At 39.4% G+C, this 18,723-nt stretch overlaps 1 protein-coding gene across 1 annotated transcript; it reads left to right on the top strand.

The window, feature by feature from the left end:
- Positions 1 to 1,978: 1,978 nt before the first annotated feature.
- LOC118078940 (vomeronasal type-2 receptor 26-like) lies at positions 1,979 to 11,804 on the top strand. The gene is made up of 6 exons (XM_035102948.3): positions 1,979 to 2,136; positions 2,768 to 3,059; positions 3,918 to 4,775; positions 5,201 to 5,428; positions 6,459 to 6,585; positions 10,903 to 11,804. The coding sequence occupies exons 1-6, from the start codon at positions 1,979 to 1,981 to the stop codon at positions 11,802 to 11,804; spliced, it is 2,565 nt and encodes an 854-aa protein (XP_034958839.3).
- The last annotated feature ends 6,919 nt before the right edge of the window (positions 11,805 to 18,723 follow it).

Raw genomic sequence — 18,723 nt, forward strand, 5'->3', positions numbered from 1 at the left:
ACCACTCCACATTTCAGTCTTTCCAGGATTTCCATTTTCATCAATCTTCTCTTCACTTTGCTTCTCCTTGTCGGCCTCATCTCTTTGTTCAAATTTTTGTTTTTCGTCATCCAACACATGTTTTTTTGAGTCCAAATCAGTCTCAAAGTTATCCTCAAATTGTTGCTCCTCACACACAATCTCAGCATCAAAATTGTCCTCTAAATCTTGATCTTGCACCACATTCTCCGTTTCTGTTGGATTCAGACATTGCCGTTCCTTGTAAATATCTTCCCATGTTTGTAGATAGTTCAACACAGCCTCCTGGAAGGCTTGAGAAAACCTTGTTTTCATAGTTAACTTAACCACAGGCAGGCCAGAGATAAGGGCCAAAGAATGCTGGAAAATTCCTCTCTACCACGTTGTCGGCTCCATCTTGGCTGATCTTATCCTTTGTCTTAGACTTCATTAGATTTCAAATTTAAATTCCACTTAAATTACTTCTAAATCCTCTTCAATCAATTTTAACAGTCCACAGCAATAAAATCATTTTTTTTAATCCTATAGCAGTTTGACAGCATTTGACAGCTGTCAAAGCGTCCTTCCCCTTATTCCTGCTGAACCTCAAGGGGTATTGACACCGGGGGCTAGCAAGGTTTGGAAAAGTCTTTCTTTCTTTCGGGTCCACAATCTAAAAAAGAACTTTTTCCCTTTTCGGCTCAGGAATATTTAATACGCCTCCCGATTTACCATTTGGAAGAGATCGGCTTCCGTTGCTTTAAAATCTCTTCCTATCTTCAAATTTAAATTTTTTAAGGTCCGAATTGAGATTTAACTTACTTTGTACAAGTCTTTTATTTTCTTGGAAGAATCTGCCGCTTGCAGGCTGAGGACTCGGAGCTTCACTTCAAGGAGGTAAGATGAAACCCAAAAATGGCTCCCGCGACTCCACTCCGCTGGCTCTCGATCGCTCTACGGAGCTCTCGGGCAGCGGAGGAATCGCGTCTGGAGCAGGCACCTGGGCGCTATGTCACCGGGACTCTCTACCTGGTGTTTTTTCAGGGAGTCCACTCGCTCTGCGGACTTCCCCCCCCCTCCACAAAGCCCAGGGACTTCAGAGCGCGAAGTCCCTGCGTCCAACTTCACCAGCGTGACGGACCGGAAGCTGGAAGCTCAACAACTTTGGCTCCCCTAAAGAAAGCTCAATATTTTTGCCCAGCACCCCTCAAATGTGGCTTTCCTCCTCCCAAAAAGAAGGACAACAACTTCGACGTAAACTCCCCAAAACAGGACTTTCCATCCTAAAAAAAAAAAAACCTCAACAACCTTGACCTGAACCCCCCAAAAGGGGGTAGATCACTGACAGTTTTTAACTCTGTGAGTAGATCACAGTCTCTTAGGAATTGCCCACCCCTGCTCTAATGGATAGAGGTAACATGTAGGCTTTTGAGAATAAACTCACAACTCAACATGTTGTTTTTTTATAAAACGACCCTTGGAACTGAAATTAAATCTTTTACTGATTTCTCAACCTACAATTATTCAAATCACTATAATCTGTGCATCTGGTCAGGCCTGCAGAGGCATTTCAGAAGGCACGAGAAAGCTGTCAATGAACAGCCATGAAAGAGATTATATTAGATGAAACTATGCACAATGAATAGATAGGAGTAGTGGCAAGAGGCAGGCATGACTTTCAATTTTCTTTCTCCCATTTTATTTTATTTTTATATTATTGGTCAGACTAGCAATCAGAGTTTTGGAAATCTCACCTATTGGCCAAAGCATGTGTTCATACTGTTTTGATTCTAAAATAAGGTGTGCCAATCTCTCTTGTTGTGCTGTAGTGACAGACAGGTCTCATGCAATCTATCTTAAATTAGTCTGCAGGTACTGATGGGCACAAGAGCATCCACATTTTCTGAGACGCTTGACTACAAGGATGCTGTGGTCATTCACTTTGCTTTTTCTGTTGCCTCATGTTTTGTGCAAAGCAGCTATGAGGTGCCCTGAGACTGAAACATTTCCTGTTCCCCATGAGTGGTACCAGTCAGGTGGCCTCATCATCGGTGGGATTGCTTCTCAGTTCTATTATTGCATCATTGAAGATTTATTCAAGGAAAACCCTTCACAGAATCTGTTTGATGATAATCCACAGTAAGAGACTCCCCCTCCCCCTTCATTTGTGGCATTAATCCTTCCCAGTTCCGGTACTTTATTTAGTACTGTGCATCCTACTAAACTGGCAGGCAGTAAATGATGGCTTTGAACTTTGTGATTAATGATCATCCTTTCTATTTTGAAAAGCAATATGAAGATGTGCTCTGTATTCTTAGTTTTAATTGCACCAAATGGATAGTTTTAATTGCACCAAATGGACCAACAAGAGGAGGATGGAGAGGATACTACTGTACCTAGTCTTGGGGCACAGACTCTGTTTAATCTTCCTAGAACATATATCATGAATCAGGGACTGTTTGAGTGAATTTGTTTGAAATATTGCTGCTTTCCTGGGCTACATGCATAGAATGGTCACCTGTAAGTTAGCCAGTTTGAGTAAAAAGAGAAAGGGGGGATTTTTGTTATCTTTTGAGGGTGGCAGGCAACTGAGATTAAAGGTCAAACAAGACATAATACAGAGATGGATGATATATATTATTTTAGAGCCACCATAAAAGACAAAGTTAGTTCAATATACATCTGTTTGAGACAGAAATGGCCATTTGTTTTGTCTACTTACTGCATTGTACAATTCTCCTCTGAAATTTTAAACTGACCTCATTTGCAGCATGGTAACAAAATTCTACCAGCACATCCTGGCCTTGGCATTTGCTGTAAAAGTGATAAATGAGAATCCCAACCTCTTGCCCAATGTCACCCTGGGGTTCCACATCTACGACAGCTATTATGATGCAAGGATTACATATCGTAACACTTTGGACCTGCTCTTTAAAATGCATAGATTTGCTCCCAACTACAAATGTGACTCACAGAAAAACCTCATAGCCATCATCGGAGGACTTAGCTCTGATACCTCCTTCCATATGGCTGACACTTTAAGGCTCTACAAGATTCCACAAGTAGGTTTTAAGCATAGGGACATGATTCCCTCCCCCCCAAAAAATCTCACTTTTCTCTTACCATTCCAAAAATGATTTTGAGATTCAGAATGTGAATATGACTGATGCTGAAGCTCTAGAAGCTACAATGTCTATCAGAAACATAGATTACTCCTTAACAGTAGAGATTACTACACTAGTGAATGCAGAGAGCATTCAGCACCTTGGACACTTCCAACACAAGCACCCTGTTGTTTAGTCGTGTCTGACTCTTCCTGACCCCATGGACCAGAGCATGCCAGGCACCCCTGTCTTCCACTGCCTCCCGCTGTTTGGTCAGACTCATGTTCGTAGCTTCGGCCCAACCATCTGCAACACACACATACAGCACTTTGAGTATGTGAACTGCAGTTCTTCAACCCATATAGATCAAACATAACTGTTATGTCTTCCTCTGCCATGTGCATTGTGCATCTTATACATGATTCCCAACAGTTGAACTAGAGTAGCATTCGGTTGGTGCATTGAGGAATTTGGCCAGCCTATCGGACATGGCAAAGATTTATCTAGGGTTAATCCAACTAGTGCTGCTTCTCCCGAAATCCTAAATTTTCACAGAGTAATTCCACAATAGGATTGCACTCTACAAATGAAACAAAGGGACATTTCTGACAAGACATAAATACTGTATGAAATAAAATATCCAGAAATTGGAAAATGTCACCACAGCTCTTGAATATTCAGCTGGAAGCATCCTTCAGTTTCACTGTCTGGAAACCTCAAAATTGCTTCAACAAACATTTCTTGAATGAAGACCACATACTCAAATTAATTGTTTATACTTAGGTAGCATTATTATGTCTGTTCTTTTCCTTGTAGGTTGCATATGGTTCATTTCCCCAAGAGAAGAGTGAAATAGATAACCTCTTTTCCTTTTACCGCATGGTGCCCAATGAAGCTCATCAGTACATGGCAATCATCAATTTGCTCCAGCGTTTTGGATGGACATGGGTTGGACTCTTTGTTACTGATGATGAAGGAGGAGAAAATTTCTTGCAGGCCCTGGAGCAATTGCTCTACCAGCATGGAATCTGTTCAGCCTTCACACAAAGAATGGAAAAAATTGCTCGTTTTGATATGTTGGGCGAAATTTTTCAGTTGCTTGATAGGTATTATGTGGGTCTCACAAATGACAAAGCCAATGCATTCATCGTCTATGGAGATTCTCAGACATTGACCTGGCTGAGATCTGTTATGTTTCTACGAGATCTTGAAAATAAGGAAAGCTTAACATTGAGAAAAGTGTGGATCATGACAACTCAAATTGATTTTGTATTATTGAGTTTTCAAAAATCTTGGGATCTTGAGCTCTTTCAAGGTGCCATTTCCTTCACCATTCACTCAAATGAGCTTCTCAAGTTCCATGAATTTCTTCAGAGCATAAAACCTTACTGGAATCCAGGTGATGGTTTTCTCAAGGACTTCTGGGAGCAAGCATTTGACTGTCCATTTCCAGATCTGCTCATGCAAGATACTGAAACATGTACAGGGGAGGAGAAGTTAGAGGGTCTTCCTGGCCATCTTTTTGAAATGGGCATGACTGGCCACAGCTACAGTATCTACAATGCTGTCTTTGTTGTGGCTCATGCTTTGCATGCAATTTATTCATACAGATCAAAGCACAGAGTAATGGCAGGAGACAAAAGGTTTGAACTTCAAGAGCTGCAGCCTTGGCAGGTAACACGTTGCAAAATATTATTTCAATGAGACAAATACCCGAAGCCCAAACTTTATGAAATAGGACATTTTCAAAGTGATACCATTTTGTAACTTTTCCATCTGCTATATGAAAAAAACTCATTTTTTATACTTGTTCTGTGTTAGGTGCCGATCCATAAGCAATATTCATACAGAAGGGAGTAACATAATGCAAACCAAATAGTATTTCAGTTAGCCAATTACTCCAAAGTGACACATCATAAAATGTGATATTTTTAAATAAAAGATTGCCCCTTTCCCTGTATGTTTAGCATGCACAGTATTTTAGCCTTCTGTTACTATAACTTTTCCATCCACTAGACTGAAATAGCTCATTTTGATATTTGGCCTTCACTATATGTTTGTATATATTTCTCCCCTCCCCCTTTCCCCCTTTGAATAAGCTCCACTATTTTCTGCAAGACGTTTCGTTTAACAACTCAGCAGGAGAAACAATGTCCTTTAATGAAAAAAGGGAACTGAGAAGCGGATTTGACATCACAAACATGATCACCTTCCCAAACAAGTCCTTCTTTCGAATGAAAGTTGGATGTGTTGATCCTGGTGCTCTTGAAGGAGAAGCATTCATCATTCATGAAGATATGCTTGTATGGCACAGAGGTTTTAATCAGGTCTCTATTCTAGGAATTCTTCTGGTCTCCACTGTTCTTAAGATGTGTTCTTTGGGGGTCAGGAAATTCCATTTTCTTTTACACTGCTGTTTGTATCTGATAGGACAGAGGACAAATGTGGCTTCCCAACACATTCAAATTAGATGCGGCTTTGAACTGCCTAGGGGAGGGGGAACCCTGCATTTCTGTAGAAGTAATATTTTCATTCATATTTACTATACCTTCCATATATAAAAAGCAAAGTTTTGGCATATCCAAATGAAATTGCTTCATAGCTGCCCATTCTCTAATCTCTCTTTCTATCTGGCCACATGACCCGGAAACTGTCTGCAGACAAACCCCAGCTCCCTCGGCCTATAGAGTGAGATGAGCGCCGCAACCCCAGAGTCGTCCGCGTCTGCACCTAATGGTCAGGGGTCCCTTTACCTTTAATAGATCCCATATGAAAGGTCCTGAGTTCAATCCCTTGCATCCCCAGGCAAGATTAAAATGAAGTCCTGGTGAGATGTTTTTCAATTGTTTTGCAGCATTTTGCAAAAAAGGTGCATTTTCTTGAGCCCTCAAACCATAGCTGCCAAGTTATCCCTTTTTTAAAGGGATTTTCCCTTACGCTGAATAGGCTTCCTCGCGAGAAAAGGGAAAACTTGGCAGCTATGCCTCAAACTGTGTGGCTTACCTGCCAAACCAGGTGCCTTACCTGTCATCCCAATCAATGAATGCAAAACTTTGGCACAGGTTTGGAGTGGATTGGACATTATTGGATTTCGGGTGAGCAGGGTAGCACCTTGTTGGGGAATTCAGACAGTGTTTGGAGGGCACTGCAAAATGTGGAGTTTGTGCTGCAGAATGATTGCAAAATTTGTCATAGGTTTGGAGGGGATCCCAAATAATGAGGTTCATAGTTAATGCAGCTGTGTATGGCAGCTACTTATATTAAACCTTTTTATGCTGAGGGGTGAACTCCATTAAGAGAAGTCAAATAAGCAATTAGTTTCTCTGATCTCCTAAACTGCTTTTCTGCTATTGATAGGTGATTCCCCTTTCTCTGTGTAATGACCACTGCCACCCTGGGAATCAGAAGAAAAAGAAAGAAGGGGGAAAGTTTTGTTGCTATGGTTGTGTTCCATGTCCAGAAGGGGAAATTTCAAACCAGGATGGTGAGTTATGTGGAAATCATATTTTGCATCCTACGAGGACTCTGGACGGAAGGGGGGGGGGTGAGTTGGGGCACATGATAAAAATGCCTAAAATCTGTGGAAGAATGGCAGATGAAATTGATGGGTTATATGGAACTTGCTGAGATGACAGGGAGACTACGTGACCAGGGAGAAGAATTGGTGGAAGAAGACTGGAAATAAATTAGAATGAATTTTAAAAAAATATTGTAGAATTGAATTTGGAAACAGATTTTCAAGTGTATAGAAACTGCAGATTTTTGAATTATGTTAGATAATGTGTGATGTTTGAGGGAAGTTTAATTTAAACTGGAATGATTTAAATTCAAGATATAGAATTTGCGAAAGAGAATTTGGAATGAACCACAGACGAGGGGAATTCGAGGAAGTTCTTTTTTCTTTTAAAAAAGTCATGAAAAGCATAATATTATAAATTGTATTGTATTTTTTATTTTTTATTTTTTAGGCTGTGTTGTATGTGGGTTATTTATCTATGTATGGTTAATGCTTTATGTGTTTATATATAAAATGAATAAAAATTATTTTTTTTAAAAAATGTCTAAAATCATGCAAGGCATTGAGAAATTGGATAAAAAGAAAAATTACAGTTCTCATAATACTAGAGCTTGGGAGCATCTAAGGAATTTGAGTGTTGGATGATTCAAAATGAGCAAAATAATGTTAACCTCTTTATGAAGTATTCGATAAAACTATGGAATTTGTTCCCTCAAGAGTCAGTGGTGGGCACAAATTTCAAGGGCTTCAAAGGAGAATTAGACAAACATGGGGGGGGGATGGGGAAGACTTCTGTTTCACTCAGGTCCTGCTTGGTAAATTATAGGCCTATATCCCTATTAAATAGTGATTATAAGATATTTGCAGGGATAATAGCTCAGAGATTAAAGAATATACTTAAGGAAATAATCCACCCAGACCACGCAGGATTTCTCCCAGGGAGGCAGATATTCAACAACACCAGGAACATAATAGATATATTAGAATATTTGGAATTTAAGATAGATAAAAAAGCTGCCTTACTGATGTTAGATGCCGAAAAGGCATTTGACAATGTCTCATGGGAATTTTTGAAGAAACAAATAAGTATGCTTGGTCTGCAGGAAAAGATGCAGAACGCTATAGGAGCAGTTTACCAACAACAGAAGGCGAGATTAATAATAAATGGAGGTGTGACAGAATCTTTTTGGATAGAGAAAGGCACAAGGCAAGGCTGTCCACTCTCCCCCCTGCTGTATATCTTAGTGCTGGAAGTGTTATTAAATAAAATTAGAAATGAAAACGAGATAAAGGGAATAACGGTTGGGAAAAGAGAATATAAAATACATGCCTTTGTGGACGATATCGTAGTAACAGCGCAAGACCCAAAAGAAAGCATCCCAAGAGTGTTAAAAACTATAAACGAATATGGGAAAGTTGCAGGATTGAAGATAAACTATAAAAAAACAGCATTGCTAACTAATAATTTGGATAAAAAAGAAAGGGAAGAGTTAAAACAATTGACAGGTCTGGAACTAAAAAAGAAGGTAAAATATCTAGGTATCTGGATGACAGCAAAAAGATTAAAACTATATGAGGATAATTATTAAAAAGTGTGGAGTGAGATCAAAAGGGAAATGGAACAGTGGAGTAAACTACATATCTCCCTCTGGGGCAGAGTCTCAATAGTGAAAATGAATATACTCCTGAAATTGATATACCTGTTTCAGGCGATACCAATATTGGGAGGAATAAAATGCTTTGCTGAGTGGAAAAAAGACCTTACCAAATTTGTATGGAATAATAAAAGACCGAGAATTAAGTACCAGTTATTAACAGACAGGAAAGAAAGGGGGATTCTCCCTTCCCAATCTAGAGTTGTATCATGCAGCAGTAGGACTGGTCTGGTTAAAGGACTGGATAACCCTGGAAAGGCCAGAGATTCTAGACCTAGAAGGAGTAGGAAACAGATTCGGTTGGCACTCTTACCTGCTACATGGGAAAGTTAAGGTCCACAAGGGGTTTTTAAACCATCTAATAAGGAAGTCCTTGTACTTGATATGGGTGAAATACAAAGGTATACTAGAACCCAAGATACCCTTGTGGAAATCACCGATAAATGTAATCACAGTTAAAAAATTAAATATGGAAGAAAAAGTTGCCACATATCATGAGTTATCAGGAAAACATACAAAACAAACCAACATTTAAAAGATATGAAGAAATTAAGAATCATCTTTCGGTCTGGCTGCAATACTTCCAGATTAATCAGGGACTAATCGAGGACAAAAAAATGGGAATTGCAAAGGAGAAGTCTAAATTTGAAAAAGAGTTAATACATAATGACAAAAAGTTAATTTCACATATGTATGATCTGTTACTGGAGTGGGAGTTAAAAGAGGAGCAGACTAAACCATCTATGATAAAATGGGCCCAAGACCTTGGACACAATATTCTTATAGAACAGTGGGAGAGGCTGTGGAGAAAAGATATAAAATTACAATTTGCGGGAAAATATTGTTAAGATGATGTACAGGTGGTATCAGACTCCTGAAAAATTAGACAAAATGTACAAAAATAAGTCACCAAATTGTTGGAGGTGTGAGAAAGGAATAGGAACTCAAATGCACATGTGGTGGAAATGTGCAGAGATAAGTAAATATTGGAGTAACATCTATGAAGAGTTAAAGAAAATGTTGAAATGTAAGATTATAAAAAAACCAGAAATGTTCCTACTAAATATAATACCAGAAGAAATAAAAAGTGCAAACAGAATATTACTTATGTATGACATCGTAGCTGCGAGAGTTTTAATCGCAGGAAACTGGAAAAGTAAGAACCATAGCTGCCAAGTTATCCCTTTTTTAAAGGGATTTTCCATTATGCTGAATAGGCTTCCTCGCGAGAAAAGGGAAAACTTGGCAGCTATGGTAAGAACACACCCAACGTAACAGATTGGCAAATTTTAATGAAGGAATATTCACAGCTAGCCAGGGTCACTGGGAGAATTAGGGGACAAACAAAACAAACAAACAAAAAGGAATGGAGGATCTTTGACGATTATATATCAATGAGGAAAGTAATAAGATCATGAAGGCAGATTGGAACTGAACCTGCGGGAAGATAAAAGGAGAAAAACAGAGGTGAACTTTCTATGTATAATAAGATGGACTAATATAAATTGCATAGGATATGATTGGAAGATCGTTGTTATTTTTTGGTGTTTTACTATATATGTATAGATTTTTCTTTTTTTCTTTTTCCTTCTGTTTTCCCCCCCTCGCTTTTCTTTCTTTCCTTTTCTTTTTTTATTTTCATTTAGAGGAGGAAATTTGTGTATAGATTAGGACATGTTGTGGTTGAAATTGCTGTGGGTTTGCTTCCACATCTTTTCTGTTTTTTTTTCTTTTTTTTTTTTCTATCATTTTGTAAATGATGATTATGATTCTTTTGTATGGTTTTAAAGATTGAAATAAATAAAAAAACATTAAAAAGTATAATATTAGAAATTGTATTTTACTTTATTTTTATTTTTATTTTATATTTTTATATTTTTTAGGCTGTGTTGTATGTGGGTTATTTATCTATGAATGGTTAATGCTTTATGTGTTTATATATAAAATGAATGAAAATTAATTTTTTTAAAAAACATGCCTAAAATAATGCAAGGCATTGAGAAATTGGATTAAAAAGAAAAAATACAGTTCTCATAATACTAGAGCTGGGGGGAATCTAAGGAATTTGAGTGTTGGATGATTCAGAACGAGCAAAATAATGTTAACCTCTTTATGAAGTATTTGATAAAACTATGGAATTTGTTCCCTCAAGAGTCAGTGATGGGCACAAATTTTGAGGGCTTCAAAGGAGAATTAGACAAACTCATGTAAGATAAGGCTATCAATGGCTATGAGCTCAGATGACTTTTCTGGGCCTTCATGCTCAAAGGCTGCATTTTTCCAAATAAAAGTTCCTGGGAAGTGGGGGGGGGTTGGGAAAGACTTCTGTTTCACTCAGGTCCTGCTTGCAAGCTTCCCATAGGAATCTAGTTGGCAACTGAGAGATCGGGAAGCTGGATGAAATGGGCCATTGACTCTTATCTACTTATCCCAAAGACAGTTTGAAGGATTTCTACTCAGCTATTATCAACTTAGCTGACAACCTATGATAACCTTAAGAATGAGTGAGAACAAAGCATTTTTTATATAAACACCAAAACACATGGATCCAATAGGTTGAATTTCATGTCACATGGAAGACAAAATACTGTTGAATCAGTATTGAAATTTCACCTTGTTTATTTTTCAGATATGAATGACTGCTTCAGATGCCCAAAAGCTCAGTATCCAAACAAGAACAAAACTGCCTGCATTCAGAAAATGATGACCTTCCTTTCTTACGAAGAACCTTTGGGTATCAGTTTAGCATCCATTGCCCTTTCTTTCTTCCTCATCACAGCTTTGGTGCTAGGAATATTCATTAAGTACAGAGATACTCCCATAGTCAAAGCCAACAACCGGGACCTCACCTACTCTCTCCTTGTCTCTCTCCTGCTCTGCTTCCTCTCTTCATTGCTATTTCTGGGTGAACCTAGCAAAGTCTCCTGCCTCCTCCGGCAACCAATGTTTGGCATCATCTTCTCTGTAGCCGTTTCTTGTGTGTTGGCCAAAACTGTCACTGTAGTTCTAGCTTTCTTGGCCACCAAGCCAGGGTCCAGCATGAGGAAGTGGTTAAGAAAAAGACTGACAAATTCCATTGTCTTTTCCTGTTCTCTTATTCAATCAACTATTTGTATTTTCTGGTTGATGGCATCTCCCCCATTCCCTGAACTGGACATGCACTCTTTAGCTGAAAAAATCATTGTGCAATGTAATGAAGGCTCAGTCACCATGTTCTATTGTGTCCTGGGCTACATGTTCCTCTTGGCCATTGCCAGCTTTGTTGCCGCATTTGCAGCCCGTAAGTTACCTGACAGTTTTAATGAAGCCAAGTTCATTACCTTCAGCATGTTGCTCTTTTGCTGTGTTTGGCTGTCTTTTTTTCCAGCCTACCTGAGTACAAGAGGGAAACACATGGTGGCTGTGGAGATCTTTTCCATCTTGTCCTCCAGTGCTGGGTTATTGGGCTGCATCTTTGCCCCTAAATGCTACATCATTATTCTGAGGCCTGAGCTGAACAACAGAGAACAACTTATTAAGAAAAAGTATTAAACAATTGTTTTTCCCCTCACTCTGGTAAATTATTTCCATACACTTGAAACATTTACCATATATACAATACTGGGAATATGCAAACCCCTCAGACTTCCCCCCATCTCATCCTGGTTTCCATAACAATCCTGCTAGTGTTTCTAAATAGCTACAATGGTTTTTCAGGTACTCAACAAAATATTCCCATTTTGTTTTAAACTTTTATCATTTTGGTGTCTGTTCTTCATGGTAATCTTTACAATTTCAGCAAAATCTTCATTTTGATAATCCACTCTTATTTTGTTAGGACCGTCTCTTCCTTCCACATGTTTTTTTAGGCTTTTAAGCCCTTCTGATAGTGTTTCATTTGCACTAGCAGCCTTCAGAATGAATTGCCCCTGCAATGCACAATTTGTGGGGCTGTCCCTGAGGCTGGCTTTTGCAGCTAGTGCAAAATGCAGTGGCTCAGTTGCTGACTGGGGCAGAATTTCACCATCATATTATGGCATTATTGATGTAAGAACTGAACTGCCTGCAAATAAGGTAAAGGTGCAGCTTGGGATCAATATATTTAAAAGATGCTCTTCCCAAAGTGAACAACTGAATCTAAGGATACAATTTCCCTCATATTCAGTGTCCAACTATCCCTCTAGAAGCTTAGCGGGAAGAAGGGACTAGTCTTGAAAGTGTATTGAGCAGAAGGATGTCAATGTCCGTGGGAAGGTGGGAATTGTCTCTTGATTCCCATGCAGTGTTTTGAAGGGAGATGGTTCAATGATTCCATGACAGAAATCTTCAGATTAGAGAGATCTGTCAAATGTTTTTCACCAATCTCCTCTCACTTAAATGGCCCCAGAGACCGGAAGAAACGGTCCCTTCTGCAACCATCTCTCATTTTCAATATAATGTACAACCATTGTTTAAACAATTTCCTCCTTCATTTTTATTCAGCTCTTAGAAAGGAGACTTAAACCTTTATAATGGAATGATAGAAGAGTACAATGATTTTCATGACTGAAGTGCAAAAATATTTGTGAATCCCTTCCAAAAGAATCATGGGGGAAATTGTAGCATTTCATGAGATGAAAGGGGGGGGGATTCAGATTTTACAGAGAAATGTAGAGGTAAATTTCTAATAGCAGTGTAGCACCCTATAAGATCATGGTGAAGCTTGCAGATCTTGAAATCCAAAACTTTCATCCCCTTCAATTGCTCTGTGCTTTGATCTGAACTAGTAAATGGGATGCAAAGCATGTGCCACAACATAGACAGCCTTGTAGGTAGTCTATCTGTGGCCAGTCATGAGCACTTCACACTGAGGTCCAGGAAGGCTTTCCAGCCTCTTCTCTCCAGAACACACTTTATTATCTTCCATTGGCACATGAAGATTTGGATATACAGTCAAATGCAAAGGGGAGGGGAAAGCCTATATGTAGCTGCTTCCCCTGGAGCTCAGGGCCATTTTTGCCCAGACAACTCCAGACAGACCCCATCCTTTTGTATGCCACCACTGCAAGGCCATAATTCAGTGGCTGGACATCTGCTCTGCATGCAGAAGACCCCAGGTTCAGTCCCTGGAATCCCCAGGTAGGGTTAGGTAGGACCCTGTCTGAGGCCCTGGAGTGTTGTTGCCACCTCAGGAGAAGGAAATAGGAAGCTAGGAGGAGAAACAGGTCTGTTTCAGTTAACAAGCAATTCATTCAATAAAATAAAATAATTAAAATAAAATAATAATTTTAAAAATAATTCAACCCAATTTGGGGTGGTGTGGGTGACTGGTTGCTGAAAGAGTGGGCAAATAGTACCTTGTTAAGCTTGCAGCACACTCCCTCCTCAGCCGCACAGTTTGGATTCCTTCTCTTTCCCCTGTTGTGTTTGTATTTAGCAACTTTTAATGTATTAAAATGGCTGCTTGCATTCATTTCTAATGCGACATCGCAACCTCGTTTGTGGTGGATATTGTCTAACAAAAGAAGAAGAAATGGAATTGAGCAAGGTCAGCATAGTACAGGGGGCTGTAAGCAGTCTGAGTCACATTGAAAGTGAAAGTTGAAACCCAATTCTTTTCTTCTGGGTTCTGCAGCCTGTTGACTGAATGCAGATCACCTTTGGAGCTAACATGTAACACCTTCTTAGAGTTGTGGGGCCGCATGATGGGGTGGGCCAGCAAGGTCTCCCTGCCCCCTTAGATGTGGAACAGATGGAAATAGGTGGAGTTAAATCCAACCCTGTCTGGGTGGCAGTGTGTGACTTGACTGAGTGGTTAGCAGCTAAATTCCAACACAGTCAAACTGAAGATAAATCGGGTCCTCCCTAACAAGAGGGCACGTGTTGTGGTGCGACCTGGCAACCAGACCCTGTGTTGTGGGTGGGAACGTTTGGATGGCCACAACACCCTATTGGAGGTTACCTCGATGCTGGGAGAAATTAGACCAATGGGATGCCAGCTAAAGTACATTGAGGGACCTCTACTGAATCCCATGCACAAGTCCCTGAGCTTCCTCTTTGGGGCTCTGTGCATCGGAACACCAACCCCCCTCTCCCTATATTTAGGGCTTGCAGTTGACCTTGCTATGCCGTCTTGTGTCGTTGGGATAGGGGCACGGCAGGAATTTTCCCCACTTGGCTGATTGGCTTGTGCCATTTGGGTTTCACCTGCCAAGTAGCAAATCGTCACAAGTTGTAAGGTTGCGGATAGGCTCTGGTTCAGGTGATTGGGGTGGCAGAAGGGTCTCGCCATCTCTATGCGATGGGCATTCTGGCTAAAGGAATCCAGAGACTCATTGGTTGGTCAACCCTGTGAGGTGTTGTGCCCTGAGCCTGAGTCCAGGGGGGGCATCTGGCTGGAGGACTAGCAGGGCTCCTGCTTTCCACTGTCCCAGGTGTTCACCCAAGGTTGACCTATGGTTGGTGCCCAGGGTCACCGCTGCCTGCAAGGGTGCAGGGAGAAAGTCGAACCAGAGCCTATGCAACCACTCACTTGATTGTAATCAATAAAGTTGCGGCCTAAATTCTGCCAAAAAACAAACCAAAATTTGACTCTTGTTTGAATTTATTTTGGGGGGTGGTTAAAAGGTCTACACACGCAATTTAAACAATTTACATAAACACCCTGACTTCACACGACTTTATTTCATGTTTACTGTTGCAATAGTATAATTTCCCTCTTATGGATGATGCATTTGTTTCTTTGCCACAAATTTATTGTGGAGAGAAATAATAGCTGTCAGGTCATGTGGTGAAATGGGAGTTGGGCAGTGTTATTTCTGCATTTGCTGCTTTGAGCCACAAAACAAAATGGATTCACTTTGACGTCCCTGCTGAAGTTTTCACTTACCATGGAACACTTCAAGCTAATTGCCACTTTTTGTGCCACAAAGGGGCAGAGGCAGGGCGTAGGCAGATTTGAGAATAAACACAGAACTCAACATGATGCAAAACAACAACAACAACCCTCACTGGAAGTAAAACTTTTAAAAAGTTATTAAGTTACCATACAATTATCCAAATCACTATAATTTGTGCACCTGGTCAGAACAACAGAGGAATATGAAAACTGCCAATAAACAGCCATGAAAGGGATTATAATAATGTTCCTCTGTATCACAAGGAGATAGGAATAGTGGCAAGAGGCAGCCATGGCTCTCAATTTCCCCCCTCCCATTTTGTATTTTCTTCATATTATTGGTCTGTCTTGAATTCTGAGTATTGGAAATCTCACTTAGCACCCAAACCATGTGTTTATACTGCTTTAATTTTTAAATAAGACGTGCCAATCTCTCTTGTTTTGCTCTGTTGACAGAGCCAGGTATCATACAATCTAGTTTGCTGAAGTCATTCTGCAGGTACTGATAGGCACAACAGCATCCACATTTTCAGAGAAGCTTGTCAAGGATGCTGTGGTCATTCACTTTGCTTTTTCTGCTGCCTCATGTTTTGTGCAAAGCAGCTATGAGGTGCCCTGAGACTGAAACATTTCCTGTTCCCCATGAGTGGTACCAGTCAGGTGGCCTCATCATCGGTGGGATTGCTTCCCAATTCTTTTTTTCCCTCTCTGAAGATTTATTCAAGGAAACCCATCACACAATCTTTTTGAGGATGATCCACAGTAAGAGACTCTCCTTCCCCCATAATTGCTGGGATCAATCCTTCCAGTATTTTCTTTAGTACTGTATTGTGTATTCTACTAAGCTGACTGGCAATAAATAATGGCTTTTCTCTCTGTGAAAATAATAATACTTTCTATTTTGAAAAACAATATGGAGAAAGGGAGGGAGACTCTGTATGCCTTGTTTTAATTCCACCAACAGGGACCAACAAGAGGGGGATGGAGGGGTTACTGCTGTGTATGTTCTTGGGGAACCTAATCTGCAAGTGTCTAATCTTCCTAGAACAGGTACCATGAATCAGACAGTGTTTAAGTCTGCTTTGTGAGATATTGACCTTATGGTTTGAGAATTGCTTTGTGAGATCTAAATCTGGTTCAACATATTTCACTACTCTATGAAGTCACACCTGGCACTGGCTGATAAGTGAAATAGAGAAATCTAGAACTTTTTTTTAAAAAAAATAGTTTTTATTGTTTAAAATCAACAAAGCAACAAATACACACTTACATATAAAAAGGAATAATAAGGTGGGGAGAATAATAAGGGAGGGGAAAAAGAATCAGAGAAATCTAGAACTTTTAACAAAATGTGGTATGTGTTGTGAGTCTGTTAAACTGATTGTAGCAGCAGCAAGTTGATGGGAGATTTATTCCTTTCCCAAGGTATGAGTGACAAAAAGGCATGAGCTTTGCTGTAGATAGCACGAGGTATAAATAATAAATCACCAAAATGTGCTCTTAGAGCATGCTACTTGCAATTATTTGCATGAATGGATGTTTCCTTCATTCCAATACCCATTCTAATACTCTAAACGTTTTACATTTACATTTACCCATTTTCTCAAAACCCCAAATTCCCATTTTTTTGTTTAATTAAAATGCTTTAATGGCATGAACTTGTATTCAAAAACATTTGTCTTTTCAATCTCCTGTCTTCACTGCCTCCCGCAGCTTGCTCAGACTCATGTTTGTAGCTTTGAAAACACTGTCCAACCATCCCGTCCTCTGTTGTCCCCTTCTCCTTGTGCCCTCAATCTTTCCCAACATCAGGGTCTTTTCCAGGGAGTCTTCTCTTCTCATGAGATGGCCAAAGTATTGGAGCCTCAGCTTCAGGATCTGTCCTTCCAGTGAGCACTCAGGGCTGATTTCCTTTAGAATGGATAGGTTTGATCTTCTTGCAGTCCATGGGACTCTCAAGAGTCTCCTCCAGCACCATAATTCAAAAGCATCAATTCTTCGGCGATCAGCCTTCTTGATGGTCCAGCTCTCACTTCCATACATTACTACTGGGAAAACCATAGCTTTAACTATACGGACCTTTGTCGGCAAGGTTATGTCTCTGCTTTTTAAGATGCTGTCTAGTTTGTCATTGCTTTTCTCCCAAGAAGCAGGCGTCTTTTAATTTAAGGACTGCTGTCACCATCTGCAATGATCATGGAGCCCAAGAAAGTAAAATCTCTCACTGCCTCAATTTCTTCCCCTCCTATTTGCCAGGAGGTGATCAGACCAGTGGCCATGATCTTGGGTTTTTTTTATGTTGAGCTTCAGACCACATTTTGCACTCTCCTCTTTCATCCTCATTAAAAGGTTCTTTAATTCCGCCTCACTTTCTGCCATCAAGGTTGTGTCATCAGCATATCTGAGGTTGTTGATATTTCTTCCGGCAATCTTAATTCCAGCTTGGGATTCATCCAGTCCAACCTTTCACATGATGAGCTGCAAATACAAGCTGCAAAAATCATTGAACTCTGTGAAGTTTTTGTGGTTTAACAATTCAGCTTTAAATTAGTGAAATATAGAGCAAAATGCTATGTATGCATTTCTGACCATGGTATAGTGATAGACAAGTGAAGATAAGTGTAGAGGAGTTAGTTTATTCTTCTATGAAGTTTAGAATTGAATATATTTGATAGTGGTGATGGAAAGCTGAAGAACCTTAAAACTGTGATTAAAAGAAACCATTTCACCCCATTTTTCTATGCCTGTCTTACATAGCAATCTAAGAGGTGACTTCTAGTATATTAAAAGTGAATGATTGCACCTAAACCAATCTTATACAAAAATATTAGAAGTTGTTCCCATTGAATTCATTTGGACTTGCATTGGAGTAGAAATGAATGAATGAATGAAACTTTCTTTGCGTCAGCCATCAGCCTTAGCAACAAAAGAACGTTGTGGTATAGACAGAACAAAATAAAAAGTCAATTATATAAAACATAGTTTAGAATCCTGAATCAACAGTCAAATAGTGAACCTTATTCTTATTGCCCCAGCTTATTTTTTTTTAATATATTTTTATTAATTATTTTTATCAAACACAAAAACATAAAAGTACAAAAATACAAAAATACCAAAATACATCAAACAAAACAAAACAAAACATATCAACTTCAATCCATTTTTATATACATTGTCTTTTGGCTTCCCCAATTCCCCACTAACAGATTTTCCTTTTTTATATACATCTGTAGCAGTTTCTATTTCATCTTTCTTACCCATCATATAATCCCTTTAACTCTTCTTATTTTCAACTTTCTACCATTCACCAAAATTTACTACTTTTAACCTCATTTTTCTCCCTATTGCCTTAACTTCTTTATTTCCCTGGATATTCAGAATCCTAATTGTCAAATACTTTCCCTATATATATTTTAAACTTCCTCCATTCTTTTTCAACTTTGTCACTTGTTTGGTCCCGGAGTCTTCCTGTCAATTCTGCCAGTTCCATATAGTCCAGCATTTTCATTTGCCATTCCGGTAACGAGGGCAATTCCTCTTTTTTCCAATATTTTGCTATTAAAATCCTAGCAGCTGTGGTGGCATACATGAACA

The sequence above is a fragment of the Zootoca vivipara genome, chromosome 12, assembly GCF_965207765.1.
Source record: "Zootoca vivipara chromosome 12, rZooViv2.hap1.1, whole genome shotgun sequence".
Taxonomy (NCBI): Eukaryota; Metazoa; Chordata; class Lepidosauria; order Squamata; family Lacertidae; genus Zootoca; species Zootoca vivipara.

Bases quoted from the DNA above. Each gene is read 5' to 3' on its own strand.
- LOC118078940 (XM_035102948.3), top strand. From the start codon at position 1,979: ATGAGGTGCCCTGAGACTGAAACATTTCCTGTTCCCCATGAGTGGTAC. The intron at 5,429-6,458 runs GTCTCTATTCTA...TGCTATTGATAG, and splicing joins GGCACAGAGGTTTTAATCAG to GTGATTCCCCTTTCTCTGTG. The intron at 6,586-10,902 runs GTGAGTTATGTG...TTTATTTTTCAG, and splicing joins GGAAATTTCAAACCAGGATG to ATATGAATGACTGCTTCAGA.